The 15,004-nt window shown below is 41.9% G+C and overlaps 1 protein-coding gene across 2 annotated transcripts in view; it reads left to right on the forward strand.

The window, feature by feature from the left end:
- Nucleotides 1–15,004, forward strand: part of PGBD5 (piggyBac transposable element derived 5) — a 97,280-nt gene that overhangs the window by 49,586 nt on the left and 32,690 nt on the right. For both annotated transcript variants that reach the window (XM_042875674.1, XM_042875664.1), the window contains exons 4-6: nt 521–701; nt 8,414–8,611; nt 13,498–13,603. In XM_042875674.1, coding sequence (XP_042731608.1) covers nt 521–701; nt 8,414–8,611; nt 13,498–13,603 — 485 coding nt within the window. The remainder of the gene's footprint in view (nt 1–520; nt 702–8,413; nt 8,612–13,497; nt 13,604–15,004) is intronic.

Raw genomic sequence — 15,004 nt, forward strand, 5'->3', positions numbered from 1 at the left:
AGACTCAGTAGAACATGTAATCTTTTCTATGACTTCAGATTTTTTTCTTGCCAAGCAAACAGTCTTCCAACTGCACAACAGTGACAGGAACATCAGGAAGCCCTAAAACTGACACTATGTTTATTGGTAGCTACAAAAGCTAAACTAGGGTAGTTTTAAAATAACAGCTCCTCAAAAGAGCCTTTAGATCATTTGTGCTCGGTCTGCTAGTTTTATTTTTTTATTGTCCACTTTATTAATGTTTTAATAAAAAAATAAAAAATAAAAGTTTCGTTATTTATATACATTAGTTATGTATTTTGTACATGACTCAAGACAGTTCCTCTTCAATCAGTGTGGCTAAAATAAGTCCAAAGACTGGAACACCTGTGCTTTAGATATTTGCAGATTATTAAGAGTATCTTCTGCCTTGATCTTCGCATTGTCTCTCTTTGAGCTGATGCACTGGCCATTGCATCTGCTTCCTCTGCCTCTGGATTCATTATAATCTTTTGTCTTTTCTTTCTCCTTCTCCTTTAAGATTTATGTCCATCTCAAAGAAGGCAGTGGTGCTGACGGGCTGGATGCTTTGAAGAACAAGCCACAACTGCACAGTATGGTGGCCAAAAGCCTTTGTCAGAATGCCTCTGGGAAGAACTACATTATCTTCACTGGCCCAAGCATTACCAGCCTCAATCTCTTTGAAGAATTTGAGAAGCAAGGTGTGTATTGAGTGACTCACTGTGTTTTAATGATAACAGGCCTAAGGGCCTCCTGCCACTGAATTAAAAAGAACCTCCCAAAAGGCTTCAGTGAGATCTCAATTCCATGTATGGATAAGTTAGTCATCCCTCAGAAGAGATCTCATTTATGGAAAGGTACTATGAAGAGTGCTTTTTAATTTCCATCTATGATCTTCAAAATTTCCAAGCTAAAATGAGGGTATTTAAAGTCCTGGCTTTTGGACTTTGCCTTAGAAATGTGAGGTTTGATCTTCTGTATGACCTAGGGGACTTTTCAAGGCATTTCCCTATTTGCCTGTGATTTTTCTGTTCCTGTTGCTAAAAGACTAGGGATGCAATGAATCCTTAAAGATGTGTCTTTACAAGTCCTTGCTAGTTTAGTATCAGTTAGATGTGACTTCTTGGGGTGATAATTTTATGTTGTTGCAAAAGCCCTAGCATAGTTCAGCTTTTTGCTTGTACAAATAAGCCGTAGTAGAAAAGTTGGTATTTGGAAAGCATAATGAACTCTGCATTTGCCAGGAGAATGCTCTTCATTACACCAGTGTGGCTCCTCTAGCCAATGTCTTGCTAGTGCAGAGAGTAACCTCGAGACATCCTTTCTGTCAAATGCTTCTTCACCTTATGTGAAATAGCTGCATGTTACCTTGCTTTCAGAGATGCTAAAGACTTGTGACTCCCCTTGAATTATAGGCTCTCGCACTCTGGCAATCAGGTAGAAGTCATCTCAGTATAATTCTCAGCTAGTTGTTCAGTCAGCACAGCCTTTCAGGGTCATTGTGGTACGTGAAACACTTGAGAATATAATCTATAGGGGGCTACAGGGCTGTTCCCCTTTTCGACTCATGGCTGATGACTGACTTTTGCTTTTGGCATGTTTTCCATTGCAGAAGCTTAAACCCACCTCTGCCATTATAGTAATGCAACGTGCTCTAAAGCAAAGGGAACAACTCGGGATTGAGACAATATTTTGATTTGCATCTGAAACAAGCATACCAGTCAGCTATACCAGTGCTGTAGTTGAGCCCCTCAGTCCAGTACTTCAAACTGCACTGGCACTGAGGGCTGTCTCAGATGCAGAATTTAGCACCTGAGGTATTTTAGGTAAACTGGAAGCTTACAGAATACCAGTGTATTATCACAAAAGAAGTTGTTAATTTTCCAAATGCTGTAAACAGCCATATGGGAAACAGTTGGACATATCTATGGTGCATTGGAATTAATCTTCTCTTCTTCAGAAAATGACTGGTTATAACCATTACATTTTTAAGGCTAACAAAGCTGGAATGGAAAATGACTGGTCAGAAAAAGTACAGGATATCCCACATGCTCCCTGCACATGAGATGTGTCAGGTTTAAGCATGAAGAGTGACAGACAAAGAGTCACACTGTTTCTGCTCAGCTGGGAAAGGAAAAAAACAAATATGGCAAATGGCAAATGGCAAATATGGCATGGGGTTAGTCCATAACCCCAGTGGAAAAGGTAAAACCAGTTGCATGTTGTCTATTTACAGATAATTCACATTGTTTACAGAGGTAAATTACTTGTGGGCTTTACACTGAGCAGGTAATTCTAATTAACAGTTTCTAGCAGGTAGAACATCCAGTAATAATGTTTTTACCGCATGCAATTTGGACTTATTATTTGATCCAATATTCCATTACTATATTGATCTCAGTTTGACTCATGATTTGTTATTCTGCTTCCTGAGACATTTACAATATTCAACAGCTGCTTGCAAAATTAAATTTCTGATCTGGTACACTCCATCACTTCCCTTACTGGCTCTGAAAAATATCTTGGAATTCCTATATTATGCAATCATAGAATGGCTCAGGTTGGAGGGGACCTTAAAGATCATTTAGTTCCAAACCACCTGCCTTGGGCAGGGTTGCCAGCCATTGGATCAGGCTGCCCAGGGCCCCATCCAACCTGGCCTTGAATGCCTCCCAAGAAGGGACATCTATAATCCCAGTGCCTTACCACCCTCTGAATAAAACATTTATTCCTAACATCTAACCTAAATCTCCCCTCTTTTAGTTTAAAGCCATTCCCCATTGTCTTATTGCTATCGGATCATGTAAAAAGTTGGTCCTCCTCCTGCTTGTAAGCTCCCTTCAAGTACTGGAAGGCTGCAATGAGGTCTGCCCATAGCCTTCTCCAAGCTAAACAAGCCCAACTCCCTCAGCCTTTCTTCACAGGAGAAGGGCTCCTGCCCTTTGATCATCTTCGTGGCCTTCCTCTGGACCCACTCCAACAGTTCTGCATCCTTCCCCTGCCAGGGGCTCCAGGCCTAGACACGGTTCTCCAAATGGGGCTTCACAAGGGCAGAGTAGAAGTGGAAAATCCCCTTCCTTGCCCTTCTGGTCCCCTCTCTTTTGATGCAGCCCTGGATACAGTTGGCCTTCTGGGCTGTAAGCATACGCTGCTGGCTCATCCCTGGCTTTTCATCTGTGAGGACCCCCTGCTCTCTTTGAGTTCTTCTTCCAGTCTGTACTTGCTTCAACCCGAATGCAGCACCTTGTACTTGCTTTGTTAAACCTTATTAGATTCTCATGTGCCCACTTTTCAAATGTGTCCAGGTCCCACTGGTTGCTGTCCCTCCCTTCTATTGTGCCAACTGCACTACTCACCTTGGTTTCAGCAGCAAACGTGCTGAGGGTTCACTAAATCCCTCTGTCTGTGTTATTGATAAAGATGTTGCAGACCACTGGTCCCAAGATGGACCCTTGGGAGACACCATTTGTGACTGGCCTCCACATGGGAGTAGAGCTATTGACAACAACCCTCTGGCTGTGACAGTCCAATCAATTCTTTATCTACCTAGCAGCCCAGGCTTCAAATTCATATATCTCTACAATTTAGAGAGAAGGATGTGATGAGGGGGACCATGTCAAAGGCCTTGCAGAAGTGCAGGTAGATGACATCAGTTGCCTTTCCCTTTGTTCACCTGTGCCATCACTTCTTCATAGAAGGCCACCAGATTGGTGAGGCATGATTTGCCTTTGGTAAAGGCATGCTGGCTGTCTTGGATCTTCTCCACATCTTGCATATGCCTTAACATCTCTTCTAGGAGGATCCACTTATGATCTTTCCAGGCACAGAGGTGAGTGTAACTGGCCTATAGTTCCCCAGCTCATCCTTTCTCCTTTTCTTAAAAATGGGAGTGATGTTTCCCTTTTTCCAGTCACCAGGGACTTTGCCTGACCACTGTGATTTTGCAAATATGATGGAAAGTGCTTTGGTGACCACATAAGCGAGTTCCTTCAGAACCCTTGGATGCATGTCATCTAGCCCCATGGAGCAGATTCCATCTGCATGTTAGCTTTCCTGACCCCATCCCTGCACATTTGGACAGGATCCCTAGATTCTTCCCAGGCACTCATCGCCAATCCACTGCTTGTACTTTTTATATAAAGAAGGTCACAATGAGTGTGACATTCTTTATATAACGAGAGTGTGTCTGTTTAATAAGGATGTGGGATTGTTTGTGATTACCATGGGATACTAGGTGTTCACTCGCAAGTTTGGTAGTGTTGTTGAAGTGGAAGGACTGTGATAAACTATGAGAGATCAGATGCCAAGCGCTGGTAGAATCAGTAGGAGTTCTGGAGGAGAAGTAGAGTACTGACTGTACTGCAGAACAAAAAATGTGTTGCCAGCACCTGTTGGGATCCTGCTGCATTGGCTGTACATTTGGAGAGAGGCAGACAGAGAAGTCTGGACTCAGCCACCGAGCTGATGAATGCTGGACCACATGTTCCACTCCAAGAAGGGGATTGTGCTTGCTCAGCCCAGAGAAGGGAAGGCTTTGGGAGGGACCCAAAAGCAGCCTTCCCGTACCCTGGGGAGGTTATCGGGAGGATGGAGCCAGTTCTTCAGTAGTTCATTATAAAAAGATGAGAGATACAAGACGTAAGTGGAATGAAAGAATTAGCTCAGAGTAGATTTGAGGATTTTCTGAGGACAGTGAAGCAGGCTGCCTGGAGAGGAGTTACAGTCTCCATCCTTGGAAGTTTTCAATCCCAAACAAGATAAAGCAGACCTGTCTGCCCTCAGAGCTCACTCTGCTTTCAGTAGGGGTTTGGACTGAAGGCCTCCTAAGTTGCCTTCCAACCTGAATTATCCTATAATCTGTTGGGTCCTACGATCCTATGAATACTTCTGTGGAACTATAAATGCCATTAGTTTTCCCTATGCCCCACATGCATTCCTGCAAAAATCACGATGTTCTTTTTAGAAAGCCTGCTATGTAGCACCTTTGTTGTACAACAGTAAGAATACGCATCAAGTAATATAAAGGGATATCAATGAATGTAATTCGAAGGTCTTTGGAGATACCAAGAGCTGAGAAAACTTCAAAAAATATGACTGGGAACTTTGGTCTATTTCAAAATCTAAAACCTGAATAGATTCGTTTTCTTTTTCAAGGAACATTCAAAACATTTCTTTTTCTGGCCTCTGAATAGAACTGGAAACCTGCACTGAAATGCCCCAAATTCTCTGTTCTTTGAGCAGACAGCTGCTGTTATTTGCTGTGACAGTCATTCATAGCACATATTCCTTTTCACTCCTCAAAGCAAAAGTCCCTACAGAGGACAGCACATCCTGAAGCCTTATGTTTCCCTTGAGGATATGAACCCTAAAAATCCCTGTTGTGCTTTCTAAACCAGCAGGAGCAGCTGGCTCTGTACTGCAGAGCACTTGGACTCAAGCTGCAGGAGCAGACAGCTGGATGTCCATGGTGGTCACAGAATTGTTGCAGGGTCCTGTAACACCAAGCACATGGATTTAAGCAAGCTCACATCTCCTTGTTCCAACAGGCCCCTGAGTTGCCCTGGCTCTAACATGACCCAGTGTTGCATGCAGGATATATGGTTGAAAAATGTGTGCTTCTGCCTGAACTGACTTTAGCCTGGATACTTCTGCAAATGGTATCATTTGCAGCATTGAATAGGCTTCCTAGCTTCTCTCTCTGGCCTGGAGACCTGGGGAATGAACCTGGGTCACTCTGCCACACTTTCTCTTTTTACTTTAATAGCCCATGCTAGCTTAGGTGCTTGCATTTCTATACAGTTACTGTTTAAGACTGGTGGGGAGCCTATCTCCTTGTCTCCTGTGCACGCAGCAAACACCTGTTGTGATTTAGACTTAATTACATGCAAAAACTTCATTGATCCAGATGGGCTTAATTTTTATTGCTTCTATTGCTATAGTAACTGGGTGTTTTTTAAAAATTCTGTAGATCAAGGGTGTCATCCATGATGAGAGACACCAGTATATCTCAGAAGTATTGATTGAGCCTTTCTGTGCTGTGTAGCAGGGAGGTTATGCTGTGTGCTTCTGAGACAGGAAATGGTTCCCATTATTCTGTGTGAGGATTGAAATATCTGCTGAAGGCTTTCTCCAGGCTTACCGCCTGAGCTAAAGGGAAAGCTGCAATTAATTATTATGGGATTTCAGAGTTGTCTGTTACTATTTTGAAGATCTAGCGCAATAATGTAGTTATTGGCTTGGTTTTATACTGCTGCAGTCTCCTGGAGAGAGTTAGTATCACCCTTCAGTGAGTCATAAACCTTAGGCAGCTCAGGAAAATTCTCAGGCTTGTGTGTTATTAGAGCAGGAAAGTCTTACTATTGGCTAGAAGAAAGCTTTTTAAAAATTTAATATGTTAAACCTATGTTTGCAGGAACATGACCTCCATGACCTCTACAGTATTTGCGTACCTTAAAGCAAGATATTTAAAAAAAAAAAAAAAAAAAAAAAAGCAGGTGCAATTCCTCCTGTATTGATTCTAGGCCTGTTGCCATCAGGCTTTTCTTCTCTTTTGTAGAGGGAAATTATAGATTTCCAAGGATTGATTTATTTCCTTAGAAATAACCAATCAAGTGCCTTCCTCTTTCTGAATAAGCTCCAGTGCTGTGTTGGTTGACCTTCTTCTGACGTGAGTCTCTTATGTTTCTGATGGAAAAGTCTTAGATCCTCATAGATGTGCCCACAGAAACTAGATGAATCCTTGAGTATTTGCTATTACTGTATCAGTATTCCATTAATGTTTGTGAATCCTAGCTGCTGAGTATGCTTAGAATGCCAGGCTCTATATGAACCAAGGGCAAAGGCTGTACTTGCCCTCAAGAACTTGCATTGTTACAGGCAGACAGACAGAAGCAGAAGAGTCATGTGAGTGGACATCCAAGAATGCAGTAATGCTCTTTGGAATCCAGAAACTGTAATCTGTCATAGCATTTCCCCTTTAAGGATATCCAATTATCCATTGTGGAAAATTAAGCACGATGAAAAAATTGATTAAATGGTCTTAACTGACATATTAGCTTCAGACTACTGCAGACTTCAGCTGCCATATGAATGATGTACACAGATGTCACCTACTTCCATGCCCATCCATTTTTTCCGTGCAGGTGGATTAAAGCGAAGCCTAGGGACACTGAAGAAATTTCTATCCAAGATTTCCTCGAGTTTAATTAACTTGCTCAAGAAGATCTCCTTCTCCTTGAAAGCAGACCATTATTATTTCATGACCTAGTGAGAAGTTCAAGCATTTTCATCATTAATTTAGTTTCAAAGTCTTGTCTATTCCTACCTGGCTGCACTGAGATGTACTTTGTGGCATTGGATGTTATTCAGGAGGAGAAATAGGAGCTAAGATGAGCCTGGGAATAAAGGGCTGTGAGGGGAGCATATCATTTGGTTTTAGTTCTCACAACCCTACTCTGTTATCAGTTGTCAGATTAATCTTCCCCAGGCTAAGTTCATTTTGCCTGTGACAGTAACTGATGAATGACCTACCTTTTCTTATCTCAACTCATGAGCTTGTCCATTATATGTTCTCTCCCTCTCCTGCTGAGGAGGAGAGTGAGATTGTGACTTTGTGTGAACCTGATGACCAACCAAAGAAAACCTACCACAGGGCTTTTGTCTTCTTTCCCTAAAATCTGCTCTCATGAAACTTTGTGTTTCCATTTTCTCCATCATTTAGAGCATGCATTTTTTTTTATCTGGCCCATGGTTTCAGTAGTTCTTAAATGCTTATCCATGATTTCTTTAATAAACTAGATTACCCATGTGCAAGAAATGCCAAGATAAAGAACAAGAACTGGATGGCACAGTGAAGCAGCAGATTAAACCAGAGTTTATCAGCTGTGTATATTATGAAAGGTGTAATAGGAGCAACGTATGAGATTTCAGTTAACAGCGAAGATGTTACAGTTTTCTTTCCCTCCTTGCTTCCTCCACAATTTATTCTCTCAGTTAAACATGAAAGAGTCTCTTGGATCATAAATTCTGATTTGTTCCATAATACATATCACTGCTTGTATTTTTCAGTCCAATTTAAAACGTTGTGAAGAATATTACATGGGTTATAGATGTCATTATTGAGAAGACACCCTGCATTCTTCTCCTTGTCACTGCACTATGTCTGTGCAGGAAATGTCAGTACATTCCATCTTAAAAGCAGGCTTTCTGCACTTGTCTCATTTTCCAGAGCCATTCAGAATGGACACAAATGTTAGGTACTGCAGGCAGAAGCCAATTGGCTGATGTATTTGTTGGACTATAGCATTGTAGGACAAGCTGTTTTTTAGTCAGGTCAGTTGGACTTGCTCCGTTGCTCCTGCTTTTTGGGTCCATGTGATGTTTTGCTGATAATGAGTGCTTTTTTCACATGCAGAAATTTACTGCTGTGGGTTGCTGAGCGCCAGGAAGAGTGACTGTACAGGCCTACCTCCATCCATGCTGAACAACCCTGACACTCCCCAGTCCAGAGGACAATACAGAATAAGAATGAAGGGAAACATGTCCTTGATCTGCTGGTACAACAAAGGGCACTTCCGTTTTCTGACTAATGCCTATTCACCGGTTCAACAAGGTAAGCAGTATTCCTGCTGCTCGTGTGGAAAGTGCACATGCTTTAGGTGACAAGGCAAGATGAGTCATGGAGTTTGATTATAAGCCTGAACAAAGAGCTTGATCATAATATCCTAGAGATATGATTGCAGTAGTGATGACTTCCCTTTGTGTCTTCTTACAGCTATTATATTTTCCTATTCAAAGGTTAAAAAAGCCTTTTGCTAATGCAGCAGCCTTTGCCTGTACTGGTAAAGACTGTATCCTTTTAGGTATAAAGATAATATCTCTGCTGGTGGTCAGAGAAGGGGAGTGTTGTTGTATGATGCTATACTAGTCACATTTGCAAAACATCTTGTGGGATTGCTGCTGCAGAAAAAATAATGAATGACACGATATACTTAAAACTCAGAGTAGGTCCTACAATTAATTTGTTTTATCCAGTAAAAACACAGTCACAAACAAATGTATTTTTGCCAGAAGAAAATTAAGGCTTCCTGTTACATTAAACTGGTTTTGGCAGTTGATGAAAAGAAATGAAAACAGATAACTTGAATAGTTCAAATGATGGCAAAAAGTTTCTTGATGACTAAAATCTTTTCCATTTCAAAAATATATAAATATTTTAACTTAGAAACTATATGATACAACATGACAACTTAACTCTTTGAAAATCTGCATCAGTGGAAATGTTGCTTCAGTTTCTCTTCATTTTATTACTCAGAATTACGTGTAACTGTCTGAGACAAACCACTAAGTGTAAAGCCACCAATTCACAGGCATCAGGGAGACTCACATTCTGAGCCCCACCATCGTCTCTGCCACGAGCTATGCAGTAGGTGGGCTTTGGGGACAGGGAGAGCTAATTGCCCCTTTCAGAGAGGGGCCATGAGAGGCTGAAGTTGATGGTGGCCCTCCCAGTGGTTTAAGGTTCTTTGGTTAGGACTTGTGCATGTGTTGGATAAGACCTCACAGTGCTCACCAAATGCCTGCTGGGACAGCCAAGAGAGTTCAGGGTGAATCAGAGCAGAAAACTGAGAGGTTTTTTCAGAGCTGTGCTGGGGAGAAAAGAGTCTCCAGTGAAGGTCTGAGAACAGATGGAGGTTCAGCAGGAGGGTAAGAGTCCAGATTGCTTGCCTCTAATTTGGCATCTCTGAAGTCAGTGCAGCAAGAGTGGTTGAAGGCAACTTGACCACCAAAGTCTCCTCTAAATGAAGCACAGACCTGCTGAATAAGTGTGTTTAAGTAGGAGAGGAGTAAGGAGTAAATGGGACTGAAACCTACGTGGAATAGTCAGAGACTGGAGCCAGTGGGATTACTTGACAATAAATTGTGGATTTCTACATTGAGCATAAACGTTAGTGAGAGTAGAGAGGCCATGAAAACAAAACATAAAAACATAGAAGATAAGATGGACAAAGCAAAACCTAGAGTGAGAACGGAGGCAGGTGTAGCTAATAGTGAGCTATGTATTGCAATTTAAAGGAAAGTAGGGAAGGTAAACCTTGCATATACTTGGAGGGCAAATCCCACCAAGCCCAGAGGCACTGGAGGGCAGTACTCTTGTCACCGTTGATCTATGAGTGCTATTCTTAGATGCAGCACATTATTTATTATAGATGTTTTGAAGCAGTATGTCATAATACATCATCTTGGATGCTAAAAGATGAGTCTTATTCCTTTAGTTTTGCAAAAAAAAAAAAAAAAAAAAAAAAAAAAAAAGTCCTCTTTAGTCTGCTGTGAAGAACAAATTTTCTGCCTAGAACAAAATTCAGTGTTTTCTTAATTTCCCTTAAGTTTTAACTTGAGTTTAATTTTCTTTTGTGTCAGTACTGCAGAAGTCAAAAGCAATTTCCAGAGAGTAAAAAGTTATCCTTAATATAAACCAGGTGATATGCTGGTCCAAACCTTCCTGTCCGGGTGACATGGCCACATTTTTTTTTCCATTCAAGATCTGGAACCGGCTTTCCACACATCTCCAGGGCTGTGTTCTAGAAACAACAAAAATCCTCTCTACTTTTTTTATTTTTAAACAAAGCAAAACAGAGAAGGCAGCAACCTCTCTTGCACACAGCAGGATGATCAGGAACTCAGGAAGGAATAGGGAACCTCAGGGTCCCTGGTGTTGTGTAGTGTTCCCAGCCTGCTGGAGACTGTGAAAATCCCATGGCTTTGGCAGCATGTAGAGCTGGAAACATCAGCTTCTTTGCAATTAGGGGGGCAGGGCTGCTTTCTTTTGAGCGTATTATCTTTAAGCAAAAACTTATTGAACCCAAGATCCTTTGGAGAAGTAGCTTCTTTCTGAGAAGAGCTTTCATAGATGCCAGTTCTACTTAGAAACTATATATATATTAGACATTAGCTAATGATAAAAATGACGTTTGAGCTACACATGCAGAGGACAAGGACCAAAAAGCTGCAGGTGACATGGTCTCACCAGTGACTGGTGGTGGTAAAAGGTTGATGTAGGGTTTAACACTTAGGAGTATGGACTAGATAGAAAGCTAAAGGGAGACAATGGGAGCATGGAGAGGCAGTTGGAGAGGAGACAGTGGTAATGACAACAACGAAGCATGATCAGGAGCCAGCTGCTAATAACATCCTACTGACACAGCCAGTATCAAATGTTGCAGTCCCCTGGGAAGCTCTCATTAGCTTCTCTTTGCTGTCCATGCCTTTTCTGCCCACCCTGCCTTGAAGATTGTACAGTGGGAACCAAAAAAAGATGGGAGATGTGGAAGCATTGCTTTTGTGTACACTGCTTTGATAAGCAAGCCCCAGTGTGGTTCTTAGTCCTGGAGGAGCTGGAGTGAGGAATGCCTGCTGACATCTTTGTTTCCTGAAAAAAATTCTAATTGCAAAAATGGAAAGTCTGGGGTAAGATGCGGAATGTTACAAAATATGTTTCAGGACAGGGAAGCTCTAGGATTATAACTTTAAATTTACACACGTTCTTTCTGAGATTGAAATCATGGGGTTGTGTCCAAGTATGGTGAGACTTAGGATGGAATGAAGGCAAGCCCTTGAACATTAGTCCTTGTGCCAAGCTGCCTATCTGCAGCTCTGATAAAGAACTGTAACAAATTTACATCCAGATCAAAAGCCATATAGCACTTGGAACGCGAAACAATCCAAACCTAAAGCTGATGCCAGCAGCCTGCACCAGAGCGGCAGGCAGGCAGGAGAAGGCAGGCGCAGGCTGCAGCGCAGGCGGTGTTCTCCCCTGGAAGGCTGCCAAGGACTGAGCACAGTGATGCTGGGGAGGACCAGGAGGGGAAATAACTCATCTGAGGTGCCGGTGAGTCAGCTTGCTTGGGGCTTCCTGCCACAGAGACCTGCAGCTATGAATGACCCAGCTCCGAGGGGTTGCCTTGTAGCTATGGAATAAGCCTAGAGAAGGCCGTAAGAATAATGTGCATATGAAGCTATGTAATATTCTCAGTACAGAGGAACACTGCACAGAATACAATAGAAAGTGAGAGAGAGTGTGTGGTGCCCACATAGTTGACATCACAATGCATTGTTAAGGATAGTGAATACAAAGCAAATTGCAAAGGAAATATAAATTCTCCAAGGGAAGATGAGTGGGAGAAGAGAGGGGACATTTGCACCCTGTTCTGGAGGGGAAGAGGTAAGAGTGTTGAGCGTTTTAAAGGTGACATTGTTCTTGACTCATGAAAAATCAGGATTTAAAAACCCCAAATACATTGCTGCGTGGCTCAGCAGTAACATGACATTTAGTATGTGTCACAAGTCTTGCTTCAAAATAGAGCCTGCCAGCTAGGACAGCACAGGGAGCTTGACAGAGATAATGGATGGAATGAGACTTCCAGCTGAAGGAATGAAATGGTGAAGTCTGCAATCAAAACGTGAGGAGCATTTTAGGGATGACTGTAAAAGACTTGGCAGAAGGAAGGAAATGGGAGTTTGAAGGTTGAAGAAGTGAGGAAGCCCAGGATCATATCTGTACCGAAAAACAATGCTGAGAAACAATACAGCTTAGCCTTTACTTCTCTAGAAAAACACTTGTGCCCAGCAGGGAGCAGGGATCATCCCTAGACAGTAATCTGTAGCCGTGGAGCAAGAGATGGTCCATACCGTGTGGACCTGACAATCAAATGCTGAAGGAATATGAAGTCAAAAATGAGGAAATGAGGGAACAGACTCAGTAAGGTACTACAGATTTATTTCATTCATCCTTCCCTTCTACAGACAGCCACCCCTGCTGAATGGGAAGGATATGGAAGACTGGAGTAACAAAGGAAAGAGCTGGGGCAGTTTCTTGGAAGAGCATTGGGCTCATAAATACTGCGGTAGTGTTGGAAGAAGCCAGTGAAAGACACACCAAACAAACTGAGGCTACTCTTTTTTTTGTTTGTTTTTAGGTTTTTTTTTGTTTTTGTTTTTGCCAAGTAGCACCCACTGGAGTGGAAGTCCTGTTGCTTTTGCTCTTCAGGGGAGATATGAGGAAGGGATCTCATTTCAGGGGACTTGTTTAGGACTATTAGAACTCAAAGCAGGAAATATCAAGTTACAGCTCTAGATTTGACCACAACTCACTGTGAACTAGCAGAAGAGAAACTAATGCATTATTGGTAGGGGGCCACTGTAGGACTAGGGTAGTGGTTTTTCTGCCTGAAACGTGGTGAGAACATTTGTCTCTGTAACACCTTTTCACCTCCAACTAAATATTGATTTATCTTCCTTTTTCCCTTGTTCAGTGTACTATCAATGAAAAAAAATGTCAAATTAGCATCTCCATTCCGGGTAACAGAGGGGCCGCGTCCCGGTTTTGGGACAGAAACTTGCAAAAATTTATTTTATAATGCTCAGTGTATGCAAACTGTATCTTTCAATGGCTACACCTACTGTGTGGATTTAAAACTGTTATATTTCTAATTGATGCAGGAGTTATAATTAAGAGAAAAAGCGGAGAAATTCCATGCCCCTTGGCGGTTGAAGCATTTGCTGCTCACCTTAGCTATATCTGCAAATACGACGACAAATACAGCAAGTAAGTGAGAAGGGGTTGGGGGTGAGGGAGTTTCATTCTTTCATTGCTTCTCCATGAACTGCAGCTGTGAGCCCAGTCCTGCTTTCACTTAATTCATTTCTGTCAAAACTCTTGTTCTAATCAAAGATCAGAATCTGGCTCTGCACAGTGGTGAGAGCTGCACTGCTAGACGCACTGTAGAGAATCTCTGCAGGAGTATAGAGATGAATGAGCACTAATCATTAAGCACACTGCATTTTTTACTGCTTCCTTTCACCTTTTGAATAATCTCAAAGACCTGCCATTCTAGCTTTGGCTCTATCTACCTACCTACCAATCCAAAAAAGAAAATTACGAGTTCATGTTCTTAGCATCTTGAAAATGATTTGTAAGAGGAGTTGGAAAGATGAGCCAAGAGGCAGATGTTATTCTTGGCCACATCAAATTCAAGGCTAGGTTGAGAATTCAGCAAAGGTCCCCAAGTCTCTCAGGGTAGCTCAGTCTCCATTCCTATCAGAAGGTGGTGATGATCTGTCTTGGTGATATTTGAGCCACCTTGAGCCCGAAGATGCTCAGCTGCGAATACAGAGCCAATCTAGGTGGATTGTGAGAACAGAATATAGATATTTGGGCTCCTGGATTCCATTTGATGTCCTCATTGCTAGCTCTTAATGTAATGGAGAAACAGAGACAAGTATAACAGCAGTGGAGAAGCTTGGCTGTGGGTGTAGCAGTGAGATGCAGATGATTTCATGAACTGAAAACTGAGGAGAAAAAGCAACAGAGATTTTCTAAATTAATCTGAGCAAAGTCGCAAGAATTGGGTATGTGGAAAGCAATGTGAAAAGAGATTAGGTAGTAGATTTAAATGATTACTAAAATTATTGAAGAGAATATTCTGGTAATCCTAGAATTAGTCAGAACCTAAATATAAGGTGGTCAGTCTGTCCTAGTTCTTCTGCCTTATGGAGAAGAGGTGCTCTGCATACCAGCACTGTATGCTCTGTTTCTGCCCCCATATCCTCCCACATACTGTTGACAACAGCAGAAATAATTTTTCTCTTACAGTTGAAATAATTGAGAGAGGCATCAGCAGTATTCCCTAAATTGTAGCCTAATGGGCCTGAATCTTTTATTTTAGTTACAGTCTGAAGGGATTCAGACCAATGGCTCCCAGCATTTGGGTGTTTGTCACAGGCAAGCTCTAGGAGTATAGCATCAGGTTTTTATGATGCTATGTGCAGAGGTGAATGCTGCTGAGGTTTTGGCTCCTGAAACAAGGACACTGCTAGAAATTTCCAAAAGTAAACAGGCAACTAACTGTAAATGATTTCAAATGCAAAGTACGGAATTCTTGAAGATCATACTTGCACTTGGCAGTAAGTACTGGTTCTGCTTCCCTTTTGCATAATCTTCTTCTAG

The sequence above is a fragment of the Lagopus leucura genome, unplaced genomic scaffold, assembly GCF_019238085.1.
Source record: "Lagopus leucura isolate 7727_CA_CO unplaced genomic scaffold, USGS_WTPT01 Super-Scaffold_73, whole genome shotgun sequence".
NCBI lineage: Eukaryota > Metazoa > Chordata > Aves > Galliformes > Phasianidae > Lagopus > Lagopus leucura.